The sequence below is a fragment of the Erithacus rubecula genome (assembly GCF_903797595.1).
Source record: "Erithacus rubecula genome assembly, contig: SUPER_Z_unloc_7, whole genome shotgun sequence".
NCBI classification, from domain to species: Eukaryota; Metazoa; Chordata; class Aves; order Passeriformes; family Muscicapidae; genus Erithacus; species Erithacus rubecula.
In genome coordinates, this window is record NW_027635539.1 from 620,904 (window position 1) to 639,765 (window position 18,862).

At 40.4% G+C, this 18,862-nt stretch overlaps 1 protein-coding gene across 5 annotated transcripts in view; it reads left to right on the forward strand.

The window, feature by feature from the left end:
* Positions 1–18,862, forward strand: part of ZNF462 (zinc finger protein 462) — an 87,641-nt gene that overhangs the window by 50,626 nt on the left and 18,153 nt on the right. For 4 of the 5 annotated variants that reach the window (XR_013777309.1, XM_079331685.1, XM_079331687.1 and 1 more), the window contains exons 6-8: positions 466–584; positions 4,725–4,916; positions 17,122–17,386. Coding sequence is in view for 4 of the 5 variants with exons in the window: in XM_079331685.1 (XP_079187811.1) it covers positions 466–584; positions 4,725–4,916; positions 17,122–17,386 (576 nt within the window). In the remaining variant the exon portion in view is untranslated. The remainder of the gene's footprint in view (positions 1–465; positions 585–4,724; positions 4,917–17,121; positions 17,387–18,862) is intronic. The other variant, XM_079331688.1, reaches the window with a different exon arrangement.

The following is an 18,862-nucleotide window of genomic DNA, read 5'->3' on the forward strand; positions in this document are numbered from 1 at the left end:
AAAAAAAAAAAAAAAAAAAAATTTTTCTTTTTTTTCTCCCTTGATCAACAGAACAAGAAGGGGTGTATATATATATATATATATGTTTTCAGAAAAATGTTTGGCAGGAGAAAAATTGTGTAACAATAATTTAATAAGGAAATTATTTCTTGCCTGTTTCATGTTTTTTCCATCTGGTCCTTTCAGTGTGGATCATATATAACTTAATTTATACTAATCTTGCCCTGTAAGTTTATTTAGGTGACTTGCTCTCTGTATAAACAGAATTGGTGTTGGCTCTGCTCCTTTCCTTCCCACTAGATTTAACTTCATTAAGTGAGCAGACCTGTTGAATTTATTAAGGAAAGAGTGTGAGAAAGGATCCCTACTTACTCTTCTGCTGCTGTGGAGTGCTTCGCTTTGCCTCTGAAGAGACAGCTGAAGCCATTGACTGTTTTCTGTCTCTCTTTTCTGTCTCTCCTCAAGCCTGGATCGCCACATGCAGACCCACCACGGACACCACAAACCGTTCCGCTGCAAGCTCTGCCCCTTCAAGTCATCCTACAACAGCCGCCTGAAAACCCACATCCTCAAGGCTCATGCTGGTAAGTTTTCCCCTCTCAGTCTTGCAGCTGAAATGGCCTGTTATGTTCTTGTGGCTGATCACAGATGCTGGATTGAACCACGTGTTTTGTCACCAGAGCTGGGTAAGATTTTTTCCAAAGGCCACAGTCAATGGAACCTGTTTGGATAAGCGGGAGTTTGGGTAGTGGGAAGGGCAAGGATTGAAAGTGGTGGGTATTTCAAGAACTTTTTTCTTCTTTTTTCTTTTATATGAGTGGTATTTTTTTCCTTATTTCTGCGTTTTTCTCCAAGTAGATTTCATACCATAGATGCCTTGACAAAATTGGCAGTGAGCTCTGTTCTTTCTATTTATGTTTGTGCTTTAAGTGACTCTGAGAAAAAGACTGTCAACAGCACCTTGGTTTTTGGTAGACTCTTATGCTGGTTTTCACACTGAAACCAAACCCTGAGAACAATGGGAGTCAGGTGTGCAGACTGAGAATGTCAAAATTGTATTACCAGACACGGAAATTTGTCTTGCAAATCTCTGTATTTTGTACAGAATCCATACAAGCAAGCCATGCTTCTGAGGAACTGGAATTGGGAAGGTGATGTGTCACACAGAGTAGATCACCTGAAATTGTTGTAACTTTTATTATTAAAAAGTGAGACTCAGGATTTCCTCATCTTTATTTCTTGGCTGTAGATTCTTGGCACCATCACACAACCTTCATTGAAAGGTTATCCTTTGGCTTTCTGGTGCAAATAATAGAATAGTGACCAGTCTGAAAACCTGAAAACCAGCCCACTTGTTAAAAAAGTTGTGAGTAGAAACTCCTTGAACGGGAGTTTCTGATAAAAAGGACCACAAGTACATTCCTTTTTCTATTATTTGCTTACTAAAGTAATATACTCTGGGGTGGAGGAGGAAGGTGTGAGAAAATGGAGAGAAAGGGTGTGAGAAATTTGTAGCGGTCTGCTGATGAAAAAAAAAACCAAATATTGCTGCCATTGATCCAAAGGCATTTTTCATCTACAGAAATATATGAGGGATTGATGGTCTTGTGTACTTTGTTTCCTGGTTTTTTGTTTTTTTTTTGTTTTGTTTTAATTTCACAGAACTTGTGCCAATTTCTGTTTCTTGGATGGATAAAATAGATTAGCTTAACTTCTGCCACCTTCCTTTTGTATGGGAGGACCATGGCATTTTGTCCCTTCTAGGAAACCAACTGTATGCAGCAGTCCAGTTCACAGAATCATCCCACATCCTGTATGGAGGAGCCATGGTTTTTTATTGTCAACAACCATAAAATAATGTTTTCTTTATGCTATTACACAGCTGGGCTCCTTGTTTGAACCGTCCAGATTTTTAGACCCGAAGTTAATATTGCAAGTATTATTTACTTCACACTTCTCTTCATGTAATTCTTTGATTGATTTATTAGGAATTCATACTTCTGAACTTGGTGTAATGGAGAGACACCCTTTGAAGGGACATGTTTTGCACTGTACAAGACCACAGTTTCTTGGTTTCCTAGGTAGTGCTTGCACAGTGACTCAGGTAATAGGGTTTCCAAAGGCTTACAGATATGTTTCTGCCTCAGTCCCATTTCTACCAAATGGATGATCACATCACAGAAAAGTTGATTGTATGTTTTTCAGTCAGAGCTTTGTTTTGGTTTGTTTTGAGTCAGTCATTCAGAAATATGTATTACTGAACAAAAATGTCTGACATCCTCACACTCACCAGTTTTTCAATAACACAGTGGTTCTCTGAACTTCTCTTATGTATATCTTCCTTTTTTTTTCAATTGTCAATCATCTCATTATCAGTTTATTTATAATTTAAAATTTCAATTCTCCTGAATTTTTCCTGAAATCTCCTAGAGATCTTTAAAAGTCCATAAAATCCTGATTCCTGAAGTGTTTTAGTTTTTAGTGTTCAGTCTGCCTTATTTTCTGGGTATGGATCAAAATTCAGTGAACTACAAAATCAGTTCTGGTGTGACAGCTGGTACCAGTGTTTCTGGCATTTGTTTTTCATCCAGTGTGTGCCATCTCCTTTGACATGGAGCAGAACAGTTTACAGTTTCTCTAAATGGGCTCTCTGTTGTTTTCATCTGAACTTTTTCACCTGTTTTGTTTTATTTTTTTTTAATCTTTTGGGGTTTTTTTGTTTGTTTGTTTGTTTTGTTTTGTTTTTTTTTTGTTTGGTTGGTTGGTTTTTTTTTTTGCTTGTGTAATGCTTCTTACCAATTTTTTAATCAGCAATTACTCTGGAAGTGCAGAAATGAGTGATTGTAAGATAAGAGCATTGTACATATTCAGTTTCTGTGTAATCTGGAGCATAGTGCTTTGAGTACATATCAAGTGTTGAGACCCACTACATAAATGCTTACATTTATTTATTTGTATGTGTGTTAGTGTGATCACTATAAGATGCAAAACTAGCAGTCAAAAAAAGTGCAAAAGACTTCTGTTGGGCCAAGCTGTGGCTTTTCCTCTTCAATCAGACACATCCTTTCACGTTCTGATGTCCATTGGAAATGAATAGTGGGTATATTTATTAGTGTGTCTAGGCTGCTTGGTATGTAATCATCCTTAATTTGCTTTAATGTCTTGTGGTGCTTTTAAGTTAGCAGTTGTTGGTGCACGTTGTCATCCAGGAATCTCTTACACTGACAAAACCATGAAAGTCTATATCTGTATCCCACTGGTATCTTGTAACCTCAGAATATCTTTTGTCCTTAAATTATTGTGTTCCATTGAGCAACTCGTTGTGCGTGCTACTCAAGAAATGTTGTATTTATGTTTGTAAAAAGGAAATAATATGACTCATACAATGCACAGGTGAAGAATGTCACTTGAAAAAACACTCTGGGCATATTTTTGTTTCACCACTTCAGACTCTTCGAGTGATCTGTTCTTTTTCAGATACACCAAAAGGGCATTCTAAGAGTTTCTAGTCCTGATGTTTAGCATGGTTTTTCTGGAAATAGGGGTGGGAGTTTTGTGGAGGATGGCTTTTAATCCTTTCAGGTGTGCTTGCTCTCAATGGCTGCAACACGTGTGTTTTAATACTTTCTTTTGGTTCACTTATTTCTGGTGTGGGAAACAGTGCTGCTTGAGAACCTTCTTTGCTGGATTTGTCAAGAAGTGGAAAACATTTTCTGCTTCATCCATTACCAGAACTCTTGTTCTTCTCTTGCTGTTCATGAATATTTTGCTCCTGTATTAGTTTTGGCACTTTATGTTCAACTCATATGTGGCCAGTATTACTCTTGTACATGGAAGTGGCACTTCCAAAACAATAATGTGGCACATGTGTATAATATCACATTGTTTGTGTTGGGACAGTTTCACTTTGTGATCCAATTGCCTCCATGCCTCCATGCAAAACAAATCTTGTATCAGGATTTGTTTCCCCTTGTTTGCTGTCTCTATGGCTTGGAATGTATTCAAAATTAAATCCACTACTGTGCATTACTTCTGTTCTTTCACTTCTTTTAGAGCTTTCTCATAACACCTTCCACACAGCCTGGCAGATACAGCCTTTTGTACTTGGCATTGCTATTTTCAGCAGCCTTGACTTGGTTGCCACTTCTGTGAAGATTGATGCTGCCTAATGTCAGGCTTTTCATAAGGAAAACTGTAACCTTTCTCAAATGTAATTACACTACACACTTTTTTTTTCCCTTTCTTTTTTTGTTTGTGGAGGGGCCTTTGTTAGTGTTTTGTAGTGTCCTTCTTGCTTCATTAATAATGACACTGGATGAGCTGCATGCAGAAACAAATGACTTCACCATTTCTAGCTGCTGTGCTCCCAAACAAATTTGAAAGTGCTGTGGTTAAGTTATTCCATTTTCATCCCAGAATCTGTTTTCTTCCCATACCATGCAACACAGGCATGCTGAAAGTCTGGTCTCTGTTTTTCTTGACACCAGCCACTGTACAAGGATCTGCAGTTACCAGAAAGTGATACTTTGGTCCAAAGCAGGTGTCTACACCCACAGACTCCAGACTGCTCTGACAAGGAGACATGCATAGCTTGTTTTCTTTGGGATCAGTCTTTCGCTGAAGAGTCCATGGGAATTTTACTGCCAAGTTCAGTAAGAGAAGTGTGAAGGCCCCGTTTTGTTTCTTTTGTGAGCTGATGACTTGCCTGTATTTCGCTCACCCAGGTGAACATGCCTACAAATGTTCCTCCTGCTCATTTTCCACCATGACAATCAGCCAGCTGAAAGAGCACTCCTTGAAAGTGCATGGGAAAGCACTGACACTACCAAGACCCCGCATTGTCAACCTTGCAGCCTCACACGCCCACCACACCTCCAAGAACCACACTCCTGCTGAAGAAGTGGAGGACTCTAATGGTAAGAGGTTCCTCAGAGTGAGAATTTAATTGTTTAAGGTGCTGCTTAATATTTTTATTGCAAACCAAATTGCAGCAGGCAGCTTTGCACCAAAAGCATCTTCATTTGGTCATTAAGAGGAAACCAGAAGTTGCATCAAAACCAAGAGTAAACGTGGTGTTGTAGGAAGTGATCTGCTTTAGGTCCTCACCAGTTCATACTACATGAATTTGTTCCCTCACTGCTTCAGCTGACTTTGGAACATGACACTGCTGGCTTTGCTAGCAGAGATTTGCATTGTAGAAAATATTTCAGACTTATAATTTCTATTCATAGCCAGTGGGAAAAGGATCTTCAAATTCCATCCGTGCTCCTGATTTTCCTTTATATTCATAGAATCATAGAGTGGTTTGGGTTGGAAGGGGAATCTTGATGATCATCTCCTTTCGCCTCGCTGCCATGGGCAGGGACACCTTCCACTATCCCAGGTTGCTCCAAGCCCCATCTAACCTCACCTTGGGCTCTTCCAGGGATGGGGCAGCTGCAGCTTCTCTGGGAAATCTCTGCCAGGGCCTCACCATCCTCACAGGGAAATGTTTTTTTCCTAGTATCTAATCTCATGAATAGACAACTTTGATTAAACCACATGATAAAACTTTGAATGTCAACCTGTAATAGTAGGAAGACTAAATATTGTTGCTATCTGCTGTACAGAGGACACCAAAAGTGCCTTCAGATAGTTAGCTGCAGGAAGGAGAACCTAAGCACTGTTTCTTTTTTCCAATACTTCTTTTGAAAGTTGTTAATCCCCTTGTGCTGGAGGGATGTGTAGAGGATGCTTGGAAAGCAGCAGAAATAGGGACACTGTTTAAACACAGAAATAGAAGAGATGGTGTGGGGTACCACAGCACCTTTTATTTAAGGCTTTTTAAGTGGTAGCTTATGAGGCATCTTTTGGTGTCACTGCCTATCAGTTAAGAGAAGAGCTCTTCTTTGGGAAAAAGAAACGCCAACCTTAATTCCTGGATGAGTTTCATTGACATGGAAGGAGAATATTTTCAGATGTTCAAAGAACTGGAATGTATGGAAGCTCTGTTAGAAGAGGGGAAAATACTTTTTTTTTCTCAGACACTTGAGTGGTTCTAGCTGCTAGACTGCAGGAATTTTGTTGTTTGCTCTTTTGCTTGGGATACTGGTGAACTGAGTACAAGAGGTAAATATTATCAGTAATCATTTGGTAGCATTTTTGGTTTCCTATTTTCCTTTTCTTTCTCACCAGAAAAAAAAAAACCAAAACAAACAAAAAGCCCAAACAAATAAAAAAACCTCAGAAGTGAAATGAGAAAAAATAAAAGAAAATAACTTCAGAAAATGGCTGAAAGGAATTGAAAGAAGTAAATAACCTGCATAGAAATACTTAATTGAAGGGGAAAAAAAAACAGCAAAATATTTTTATGATTTAGTGAGTCACTTTTTGGGTCAGAATCAGAACTGTATCAAGAGATTTTGACCAGCTGCTCCCAGACAACCTTTTGTCTATGGGCTGTCTGGAACAGTGCAATTACTGAGATTTTTTGCTAATGCTACCTTAAGCTAATCCAACAAACTGAGTATGTCTTGAGATGTGTTCTACTGCTCTTTTTTTTCTGCTTTAAATGAATAAAATACCATTACTGACATAAGAAGTGGAGAATAATTTTCAGTGTCTGTCCTAGCCTTTCCTATGTGTTAGCAGTCTTTTGTTAGTGGTGTGTGGAGAGATACAGGACAATACTCAGTTTGGGGAAAGATGGTTCAGTTGTTTCTTTTTTAAATTTTGCTTATTCCGCATGCTCAAACTCTTAATTAGTGGAGTTAAAGTTCAGAATGCCTTCTGTACCCTGTAGAGGATAATTTTGTAGCCTTTAAGAACTCTCCCTCAAAACAGTTAAAATGATGACTCTGTTAACAACAGCATTTTATTGGGTTGACTTTGTTGCCTAGATCAGTACTACAGCCTGAGATCAAGGCCAAGTTTGTCCCAGTTAGCTAGATCATCTTTAAATGAGGTTAATGGTTAAGTCACTTTGACAATAATAGAAGCCACCCACTGGGAAGCTGGTCGGGCAAGTACAGGTGTTACAATAATGGAGTTAGCATTTTCAGTATTGCTTGAGGAAGGAATATCCTGCTTTAAGTAATTTTTTCACATTATGCAGTTGGCTGCAGATCAGGTTAATTATGGCTACTCTTATGGCATCGTGTGTTTTTTGGGTTTTTAGAAGGCAATAAATCATTGCCTCTGTGGCCCAGGCCTATGAGTTGTGGGTGGTGTGCAAAACTAGATGAAATACTGATCCAAATAATAGGAAATCCAGTCACTGTTATGTCCAGTTGGAGTATTAGGAAGGGCTCACATGGTATAGAGTAGCTGGATTTTATCTGTTGGTGTATATGAATAACCTCCAGTGTGAACCATTATCAAAGTTAATTCACCAGGGATGCAGCACTGAACCTGGACTGGGGTGAAAGGCAGACAAAAGGTTGCATCCCATTGTTAGGAAACTTATTTTGTAGGTTCATAGGTGTGCAGTAGGCTTGTATAATTGAAATGGTGGTAGAAAGGAGCTGTTTCTGCCTGTGAATGAATACTGTGTTTGGAGTAGGAAATACAGCAGGGTGCCTTGGGGAGATTTGGGGAGCTGGCAGAACACATCAATTTTTGAGCTCTGTAAAAATGCAGAAGGGGGAGAAGGGTAATGAATTGTAGTGGCAGAGTGCATGTCTTGATAGAGCTGGGGCAGCAACCCAGAGGAATTTCTGTGATGCTTCTTTTACCTGCAAAAATTGTTCTCTAACAATTAGAACATTCCTTTTGTTCTTTTAGAAACCTGTGTTTATTGAAAGAGGTAAATGTGTTTAGATTTCTGTGACAGCTCTTTCAGTTCTGTGTTGGTAGCAGCAGGCTTACCTGAAATACTCAACTGCACATCTCAGAGGTGTTTTGGGGTGCCTCATAGATTTTTCATGGAACTGAAACTAAAGTGGAGGAGGTGCTGAACGTTTTGGGCAGACCTATACTTCCCAACTGTAATTCTGGTAACAGCTGTCATGAGAAAGCATGACAACCCCTTCAGTCCAATTAATAACAATCATTCAGAGTGTGTGTGCTTCTCTCAGGGCAGTAATATAAGAAGATCCTGTCTTTTTTACTGTACCCCTCTTTGCTTGCTGGGCAATACTTTAATATATGAAGAACCTGTTTTCACTGTATTCTGTTCTCACCAGAAGTAAAGTAGTCTGTGGGCTTCTTTAGGAGGGTCTGGAGTGATGATGTTTTGATTTGTGCATGTTCACACACAGTCATCAAAAATCCCCCATAAAATATTGGTCGTGACTGATGTTTTTCTGGTTTCCATAGTGTAGGGGCACTGAATGCTCTGTAGTGCCCAGCTCTTGTTGACACAGTGAGGTTGCCATTGTGGTAAAATGTTCTTTTGCCTCCTGATAGTTCACAGGTATTTTTTTTCTTGCAAGAAGGAAATGGAGGGAATTTTCTATATATTTGTATGAGTGTTCTGCTTGTTTGTTTGAATTTACTTACTTGTGATTTACCCTAAAATGTCCTTAACAGTTCTGAGAACTTAAGCAGCAAAAGTTAATTGTAAATTGAAATACTATAAACTTCTGGGAGGGCTGGATAAATCTTCTCACAAGATCTGCTTCCATGTTTTGGTTTTTTTTTGTGAGAATAAGACCTTGCATTTGTGTTTGTCTCTGGCCAGAATGGGTTTTCTGGGTTATTTTGATGATGGAGTTATCCTGTGGGACTCTGTGTGTCACAGGTAAGTATTCCCAGCTCTGCTCCTGTTGAGGGCAAGGCAACAGAATCCCAAAATCTGCATTACCAGGGCACCATGTTGGAGTGCTCCCATCTCTTTCTATAAGAAATAGCTGCAAGCGAGGCAGAGACACAAAAGTTTTGTGTCTGAATGTGGGAAAACATGAAGAGCAGCAGGAGTGAGCGGTGTTATAAATGTGTGTTTGTGTTCAGGGGCTGTGTTGTGGGGGTGGTAATCTGCCCTCTTCTCACAAACTGGAGAGATACACAAACTCAACCCCTTGTCATAAAGTCTGTAAAGCAGAGTGACTTAACAGATTAATGAACAGTTTCACATTATGACTTCAGCCACAGCAAAGGCTTCTTAAGAGCATGTGAAATATCTGCCCTAAATTGCCCTGGTTGCTGTTATTGATTTTTGGAGTAGCCCTTTATTTTTTGAAAATAACCCCTTTGGCCTGATCATGTTGTAGTGCAAAGCACTGCATTTTATTCATATGGCTGGCAGATTTGGAGCCTTATAAATTTTCTTGTATCATGACTGCATGCAGTAATTAAAAATTACAGCTTTTAAAAATTTTAGTGTTTAAGACTATTGAATTGTCAAAATGAAGCAGCAAAAGTGCAAGGCTAAACAGACCTGGATGTGGTTTCTAATGTCTCCTTAGTCATGCTGCTGTGGTATAAGACCATTTCTTTTTACTGGCCACCAGTCCTTGTACTATAGAAAGCAATACACTTTTTGTGCAGCCTCGAAGCTCAATAATTATGCTTTTCATTGTTGTGCAAACCAAATAGGATCTATCATTAATACTAGCACACATCACAAAACACATGTAAGGTCAGAACTAGAAGATTTCTTGAGCCTCTCACAACATGGTATGTCAACATCTTCATTAAATTTAATTACTTGCAGCAGCAAATGCATTGAAAACTGCTAAGTGAAACATCCAGTGCCCTGTTCCAGTTTTTTTTTTTTTTCCCCCTGAACTTCAGCCTTTGCCAGTGGAAAATAACTTTGCCTCATCTAGAGGCTGAAGTATAAATACATCTGCTTGATTTGCCAGAGCTAGGCTGGGCACAAAACTGCTTTACTAGTTCTTGTTTCTTGGACTGTTGTTCCAGAACTGTAAATCCCTTCCCATTTCTGTACACTTTTTCAACTGTGCTGCCTCACAATTGAAACCTGCCTTTGGCAGGTTTTACGAAAGCAATTTCATGTACTACCAGGATGAGGGGAGAGATATGGGCAGCAAGGCACCATTTCAAGAAAATCCCCTAATTTGGTGCCAATGAGTCATGATTCTGCTTTCCACATTTCAGAAGAGAGGCTGGCTTTCCATGTGGTCGGACATACCACCTCGATTTTTGGGATCTCCTGTTTCTTGTTGTTGTTGAGTCTTTTAATCCGCATCATGCATTGTGACATACTTGCTTACTTTTATTCGTGTTACTGTTATACACTGTTACTCTTGATAAGGGTTATTTTTCTAACCTAGCAATCAGGGCAGAAAGTTCCTAGATGGTCTCTTCCCCTATCTTGCTGTTTCTCTGTCATTGTTGCTTGTGTGTCTTTGTATTTTGCTCAGTCCTCACAGCCAGAAAACTTTGTATTACAGCAGGATGTATTTAGTTCTAGGTTTGGGATTTGTTTTGGGAGGAGGGGCTTGGACAAAGACTCTTTTGAAGTTTCAGACCCTTTTGTTTTGCTGCAGTTTGACTGGAAGGGCAGAGAGCCAGTAGTGACTACAGGGCAAATCCAGGCAGAGCTTCCACAGCTAATTGCTTTGGTTGCCAGGTGAGTTGGAAGGATTGCATCCATGCTAAGGATGCAATATGGTCATTTGCATACTGCAGAACAGAAGATGCCTCTGCTTTTGTAGTCACAGTTGGGCTGCAAAGAGCTGTCTCCTTGTTTAGCTTGTTTCCCTGCTATCACACAGGAGTGATGCCTCATGCTCACTCTCAAGTGTCAGATTAACCTGTGTTGCCTCCAGGCTGCTTTTTTTATTTTCCCCAGTCGTGTTCCTTCCTTCTCTAACCTAGAGGAAGTTCCTGCTTTTCCCTCAGCCTTTGCCTGTCTCTTCTTCCCACAGTGGCCACACTGCCTACAGGGATTTTAAAACTCTGTGGTAGTTGTTGTGTCTTACTCCTTGTGGTCAATGTTAAGCTAAGTTTCAGATCCTGGATCAGATAGAACTTTCTCCTTCATCAGATTGGCAGGGACTGGTGGAACAAGCACAGGGCTTGTTCACCTCCACTTTTACTGAACAAACTCCTCGCTGTTCTGAGGTCCTGAGGCACTGGGGGGATGACCTTGTTCTCTGTAGCTCTCTTCCACTGAGTTGTAGTTGTTTGGCTTCTGGCCTTTTCCTGCAGCATGTTGAGAACTGTTCTGTGGCTGGTGAAAAAGAGGGAGATGTCATTGGCTGTGCTGAGGGGAGTGTCAGCTCACTGTTCACTGTGCTTGTTTTTCTGGTGCTGTTTTTTGTGCTTGAGCTGAATGGGCAAAGGCAAATGGAGCAAATTGAGATTGAGCAGGGCGCAGGCTGGAGCTCATGCAGCTGGGAGGAGGGTGGTGTCAGCCTTGTATGGAGCTGGCCATCCTGTTGTGATGGGATTGCTGTACCACTGAAGGGCTTGCCTGAGGTTGGGAGAAAACAAAATGTTTGGGCAGATCAGGAAATAAATGAAGGAGGAAACATCTCCTGGGTTCTTTCTGAGAGTAAAGAAGTTACCTAATAGCACCCACAGTGAAAGAGAGAACCATATCCTGACTCCCGTTGTAGTTTTTTGTTTGTTTTCCTGAGGTTTTTGCTTTCTTTTGGCTCTGGTTTTCATGTTCAGGATTCAGGACAAAGTGGGAGATGCTGATCTCTTGTGTGTCTAGGGAATTTGTGATCACTCAACACATACTGTTGGCATGAAGGGATACAGGGTGTGACTTGAGCAAGGGTGTACAGGAGGGCATTTCTGCAGATTGTAATTCCTGTATATAAACAGCCTTCTCTATCAGCCTCACTGATTTTCTCCCTGTCACCTGAAACTCCAGTTTATCCCATTGATTTAAAACATGCTGGAGGGATTTGGTGCTTGGCAGAGAGGTAAAACTTCTTTGTTCATTTTAGCTCTGTTGAAATGGATGTGTGTTATCATCATATTTGACAGCCCAAGATCTGACATTTAAGTAGCTGTCTTTATTTCTACTTTAAGGAACATTGTTACTGCAAGTGCTTGAAAACACTGCTCAGAGTGTTCTGAGCTCAGAGCTGGTGACAGAGATGGGGACTTTCTGTTGGCAATGATGTCAAGGTGTGTGCTGGAGGTCTCCAGGAGAGATTACACAAGTTCAGGGTCCTGAGCTCTGTGGTTAGAAAGAATCCTTGGTGCCACATACTGCAACTGCAATTTTAGGGCCAGTTTTAAAATAAAATGGCAATATGTGCTGCTTGATAATTGATTTTTTTTTCCCTCTTCATTTCAAGCCTTAGAGGAGAGTGAGCATTTAGGTGACTGAAACGTGTTTGTGGCACTGTGTTTGTATTAATACAAATATGCAAAGGGTCGTATAGAGAAGGAAATGCAAAAAATACTGGATGAAATGAGAAGGAAATAATGGAACATAACAGCATGAGGATAATTTGGTTACTGATGAAAAAAAAAAATACTATTCTCTCAAGTGAAAAATCAGTTGAAGTAGAACTTTGTACATTTGTAAATTCCAAGAAGAGCCTGTTACCAGTAAGTCCTTTTAGCAGATTGGTTAAATATTGCGAAAGCTATTTCCAGTTCTCTTTATGTTCCCCTCTTTGTAAATGTGCCTCCATCTATGAATTTTGAGTTTGATCCAACAGAATAAGGAATAGCTAGACAAACTTTTTTTAAAATTGCATTTTATGGAAATAGCTAAGTTCATGGAGGTCCCAGTGTTTGACAAGTAGAAAATCTTGGTTTTAAGTGCAATTCTGCATTTAGGCAATGGAATTTAATTCTGTTTTACAATGAGAGGTTTGTGTGCAGCCTAAATCTGACCAGTAAGCAGTCAAGTCATCGAAAGAACAGGAAAGTTAATTTGAGTTGAGACCAGGAAGGAAATACTGGTATGGGGAGAAGAGATGAAAACAGAGGATGAGTAGAAGTTATAGTGAAGCATTTCCTGAGCACTAAACTGATCCTTCCTAATCACAGCATCAGCCCAGCAGGGTGGTGCCTGCCTTGAAACTCATGCAAATAGGAATTTCTGGTGATGTTGGATACTCTAAAACAGAGGGGCATGGGTATTTCCTGGACTTAGGGAAATATTTAAGGAAGTATTTCTTAAGGAATACTGTGGTATAATTTACTTCATCAATTATATTACTCCTCCATAAATCTTAATTAGTTCCTGCTGCTTTCAAATGCATCATCTTTTTTACAGACTATCAACCCCACTCTTGATCTCAACTGTGAAACTTCAAAATTCTTGTACAGGCAGCAGTGTGAGAGTCATTCTGTGGAGTGATTCAGATGATAAAAATAATTTATTATTTTCTTTGTAATAGGTGAAATTTATGTCCCTTGGAAATCACTTGGGTATTAGCACAAGGAGCTGCATAGCCTCTGCCCCAATCAGAATGATAGTACACATGATATGCACACAACTTTAGAGGAAATTCAAAGTTATAAAGAAATACAGACATAGCTTCTCTCACCTCTTCTGAATAAACAAGATGGCATAGTTCATGTGCCTTTCTCATTGCTCCCTTCTGAGGCTTTGAAATACATGTAATATCTTCCTCACAAAAGTCTGGCATGATCCAAGAAGTGGCCTTCAGAGATAATGTTGAAATAAATTCCACAAACAAGTTTTTGTTTGTTTTGGTTTTTTTCTTTTTTTGTTGTTGGTTACTTGTTGTTTTTGTTGTTTCGTTGTTTGGGTTTTTGTTGCTGTTTTTTGTGGCTTTTTTGGGGGTAGTAGTGGTGTATAAATCCCTTAAATTGTAATTTTATTCCAGGGCTTTGCTTTCTTTACTTTGTGATTACTCTTCACTTTTTTCTTTTGGGGTGTGTGAGTGAGGGCAAAAAACTTGTTTCTGTTATCTCTCACTCACAACATTCTGACAAAATGTAAAGGTTCTTAAGCAGAAACCAGAATTTAAGTAGAGGACTATGCTCACACTCTGTTTTTAAACACACAGTGTACAAGGCTTGGACTGTCTGGTTCTCTTCATGAATGTTTAGTTGCATCTCTCTTAGTCTTAGTCTCTTCTATCTTCTCCCCCCACCCCCCAGCTTCATTTATTGCCAGAACATTTCACCCTCCCACATACTCTTCCTTCCAGGTCAGTGCTGTGTGGCATAAAGTGAACAAATGTGTGCAGTCTTCACAATCTTTGTGTGACACCCTGCTTTGCCACCTTCCCACTTTTCAAGCTGTTGCCATTCATGGCTATGTGCAATCCTGCCACTCAGTTTTTTAAAGCAGCGCTGTTGCTCTGTGACTGTGGATTTGCCACCCCTGACCCTTCTCTAAGACACCACTTTTGAAAAAATAAATTTAAAATAAAAAGTCCAAAAGCTCACTCCCATCCACTGTTTGTCATTTGCTGGCAGTTTGCTCTGTATTGTGTGCCAGAATGCATCTCTGGAAGCAAGTTGGTGTTGTTCCACTGCCTCTGCTGGTTTGGGAGGGGGCACAATGAAGGTGGGGCTCACTGAACACAGGGAAAAACTTCAGTCAGCTTCAGTCAGCTGTGCCTTCAGTCAGCTTTGGGCTCTGTCTACAATGTTCCTGGTGGAGCTGGTCTGCAGCTTCATGCCAGGAGAGCTGTCTGGCAAAGCTGGTTCTCAGACACCAACAGAAGCCCTATGCACATGTGTTAATCCTGAGTGTATTCCTTCAGGAAGTGCTAAATCTTGCACTTGCAGCAAGTTTGCAGCAAGTGCAATGAAAGAATTTGGCAAGGGAAAAGGCAAAGAGTACACTAGGTGTGCATACTACCATTGTTCAAGGGTAAGAATCACTGGAAGAACTCTTCAGATTTTTTTTTTTCCTGTAAATACCATAACTCTTTAAAAAGTGTAGTGGAGTGTAATATACTAAGAACTGCAAGGTGGCCAGTGTGAAAGGTAGAATTTTCTCCTGGCTATTCCTGATGACAGGGAAAGCTACTAGATGTGCTTTTTTGTTGTTATTTTTGTGTGTGGGAATTGATATGAAATTATCTACTCCTGTGGTTTTCACATACCAGATTCCACAGGGCTGTGTAAATAACTGATGGAAAGTTCTAAAGCTGGAATAATAGACACCAGATGACAGGAGGAGTAAAACCATCTGAAGTACAGTGGATCTTGCAGACAACAGCGGAATCTACTTCTCCTGAAGAGAATAGTTTTTAGACCTGTAGCTTTCTTAGCCATGGATATCTCAGGGGCTTTGGTTAGGAGCATTGGTGGTGTGGGGGAAATTTTTGATCCTTTCTTCCTGAGGAGGAGAAGAAGTGAGCCACAAAGTAGACTTGAATGCCCCAAAGAGTAATTTGACCATTACACATTACAAAAAACACCAAACAACCTGTCTCAAATGCTATGAACTTTCTTTTAGGCTGCCTCACCCCTGCTAGGTGATCTGTTTTACTGTGTTTTGAGTTTTTGTATCACTGAACCTGGTAGCCCAGAGAAGTGAGTCAGCAAATCCCCTCTGAGCCCTCAAGGTTCTGTCCCAAAGGAGGAAGGAGCACACAGTTGCTGCCTTTGAGAGAAAAGAGGCTTCTGCAGAAGGTTTACAGTTCCTCAGGCCTGTCCTGTGCCAAAGTAAAGGATGTGGGGAGCGTGCTTCAAACACAGGGAAGGAAAGCCTTGACATTTAAACAGGTGGAGCTCACTGTGAGCCCTCCTGGTGAACAAACGTGCTGTAGAAATGGTGGAAGCAAGAGATGATAAATACTGCGTTGTAATCCAGCCTCACTCAGCTCATGGGGCGTGGATAAGGAAAAACAAAACCCAATTTCATTTGTTTTACCAAAATCTTTCATGTCTCTGCCTTTCTCTTTGCTATGTACACCTGGTGGTGAGGCCACAGGAGCCTGGAGACATTTGCCTGTTGTGTCTGTTTTCTTTGGGGTTTGGATTGGTTTTTTAATTGTCATTATTTGTTACTCATTTTTGGGGCATGTGTAATCCCCACCTGTGGTAGTGGGAAAAGACAGCAAACATTTTGCTTTTTTGAAGACAGGTGGAGAAGTTCCCACACCCAATGTTGTATAGACCTGTTTGTCTTTTGTTTCCTCATACTAATTGGTTGGAATGGATGGTGTTGAGTTCCAACAAATGTGTGTCTGTTAAGGAATTCTTACGTATCTAGCCTTGTAGAATTCAGCTTTGGAAAATGAAGTACACATCAAAGCAGGAGGTGGCTGGTACAGTTTATGTCCTGACTTCCATCCCAGTTCCTCCTCCCTCCTTGTGTTTTTTTTCTCCCTTCTAGAAAGCTTAGGAGAAGAGCCTTTTGTCTTCTATTAGGGAAAATTGCACTGAAATTCATATGTGCTTTATTCTTCTGCTTTGATTTGTGCCATTCATGGGCAGCTGTGGGTTATGTAGAACAAAGCAGATGAATTCCTAACCTCCACATTCAGGCAATGTGTTGAGAAAGGTTCAACACCACCCTCCCTGCCCCCACACACCTTCTTTCGGGTATCCAACCAACATATTACAGCTTTCTGTTTCAGTACTGAGACACCTCTGGACTCTGCTTCTCCTGCCATTAAAATGGTGTGGCAGAGTTCTGCTAACTTGTGGAAAGGATGTGTCTTTAGAGATCTCAGTATAGCAAAACAGTGGTTTGAAAGTTTGCTTTACTGGAATTTGTGATTAAACATTTTTTTTTTTTTTGTCCCAATGTTGATTTAATTTCTAACATCAACATGAATGGGGAAGGGTATACATTTATTTTTCTTCTTTTTTTTCTTTCTTTTTTCCATATAGATAAATTATTTACATGTATCCTGTGCCAGATCTTCACCTCATGTGAACTGTCTTGAGATATTTGAGAGAATCTGGTGTGATTTATGTGCCAAACACATAAAACATTTGGCAGTATGATTAACAGGCTTTACTTTCACAAACTAAGTATCTTAAAATCATGCTTCTTTTCAAACTAGTTTAATTTAAATGTGTGTCACTCCTTTCCTCCCCGAATCAGATCTAAAAAAGCATTATTTATATTGCTCACCTTATAAATTGTGGAATACACGTTAAATTAGATTAAGAAGTGCTGCACCTCTTAATCCCTTCAGAAAGCAGGATTAGTTTCATAACCAACAGCTTGATCAACCCCCTCCAAAAGCCAGTAGGTTCTGGAGCAGGCATTGTCAAACCTTTTTTAGATCTTTTGATCCATAACAGCTTCATTCTGTTTCCCTGCAGACTCTTCATACTCGGAGCCCCCCGATGTTCAGCAGCAGTTGAACCACTACCAATCTGCAGCCTTGGCCAGGAACAACAACAACATCAGCCCAATCCCACTTTCTGGGAGTGCTGCAGGAGTGGAAAAAGCAGAAGCCATCCTTAACTGTGAATTTTGCGAATTCTCTTCGGGTTACATACAGAGCATCCGGCGCCATTACCGCGACAAGCATGGAGGGAAAAAGCTCTTCAAGTGCAAAGATTGTTCCTTTTATACTGGCTTTAAGTAAGTACTGTGCAAAACAGATGAACTGAGCTCCTAAGACTTCTGAGGTCTTTGAGAGCTGACTGTAGCTAACAGTAACATGGCCACTGCTGACCAGGGAGAGGAGTGTAGGGAATGCCATGCCAGATCACAGCAGCATCCATGTAATCCATTTTCTTCTCTCCTGCAACAGCCGGTACCATCTGCTGCAGACAAAAGCACAGTGAGACCTTGCAGCAGGTTTTAGAATCACAGAAGTGTTCAGGATGGAGAAGACCCTTAAGATCATCAAATTAACCATTAACCCAACACTGCCAAGCCTCACATTAAACCTTAGTGACACATCTGCGTGTCTTCTAAATCCCTCCAGGGGTGGTGACTCAACCACTTCTCTGGGCAGCTTGTTCCCATGCCTCACAACCCTTTCTGGGAAGAAATTTTCTCTTACATCCAATCTGAATGTCCTGTGATACAACTTGAGGCCGACAGGTTTGCAACATCCCCATTGTCTGCTTGGCACAATCCTTCTTGTAAAAGTCATAAACTCTCCTTTTTTCCCCAAGTTCCAGATACATCTCTTCGTTCAGCTTGGCTGGTCTCAATTTTTGGCACATGGAGTCAGTTTGTTCTTGCACCTTTAGGCTCTTCTACTCAGAGAATATCCAGTGTTCCTGGATTCCTTTGTCCTTCAGGATGCCCTCCCAGGGGACTTTCTCAGCCAGTCCCCTAATCATACCAAAGTCTGCCTTCTGGAACTCCAAGGTGGAAGTTCTGCTGCACCCCTCCTTACTTCTCTGAGATTCTCTGAGAATCAAGAACTATCATTTCATGATCCCTTTGTCCTAAAGTGAGAAAATTTTCTCCACACAAATAATGCAATTTCCACATGCAACCAGCATGGAACGTGGGACAGTCAAGTGTCCTGCAGCAACTGGGCAGTTTATATCACCTTACTGAAGAAACCTTCTCATGTAATTTTATTTTCCCCTCAATCTTTCTAGCTTAAATGATAAAAAGATGCTCTTCTCTAGCATATCTGATAGCATACAGAGGCATTTTAGAAAACCCAATTATTTAAATTTAAATGCTTGGTGCCCTGTCTATGTGTGTGTGTGTGTGTTTTAGCTGTTCTTCTGTAGGAAAAAAGAAGGCAGCATCTGTGCAGTTCATAATTTCCTCCTGATATGCTGGGTCCTCGATCATAACACCCTCAGCTGACATACGAGGTTTTAAACTTTTTGAGAGTGACAGTAAACAGTAGAACTGGATCAAGGGGAGGAAATGTTGAAGGAAATGATGAGCACAAACACGAGAGAACCCACACAGGAACAGACTCTATTTGCATATCTCTACCCTTTGTTGCTTCATCTTTGCCCATGTTAAAATCCCATGTTAAAAATCCTGATTGCTCTATCCAGAAATTTAAAGGTCCAATCTATCTGTGTCTTGCCAGTGCCATTTTCTTTCACCTTGATATTATGAAATAAATCAAGCAAA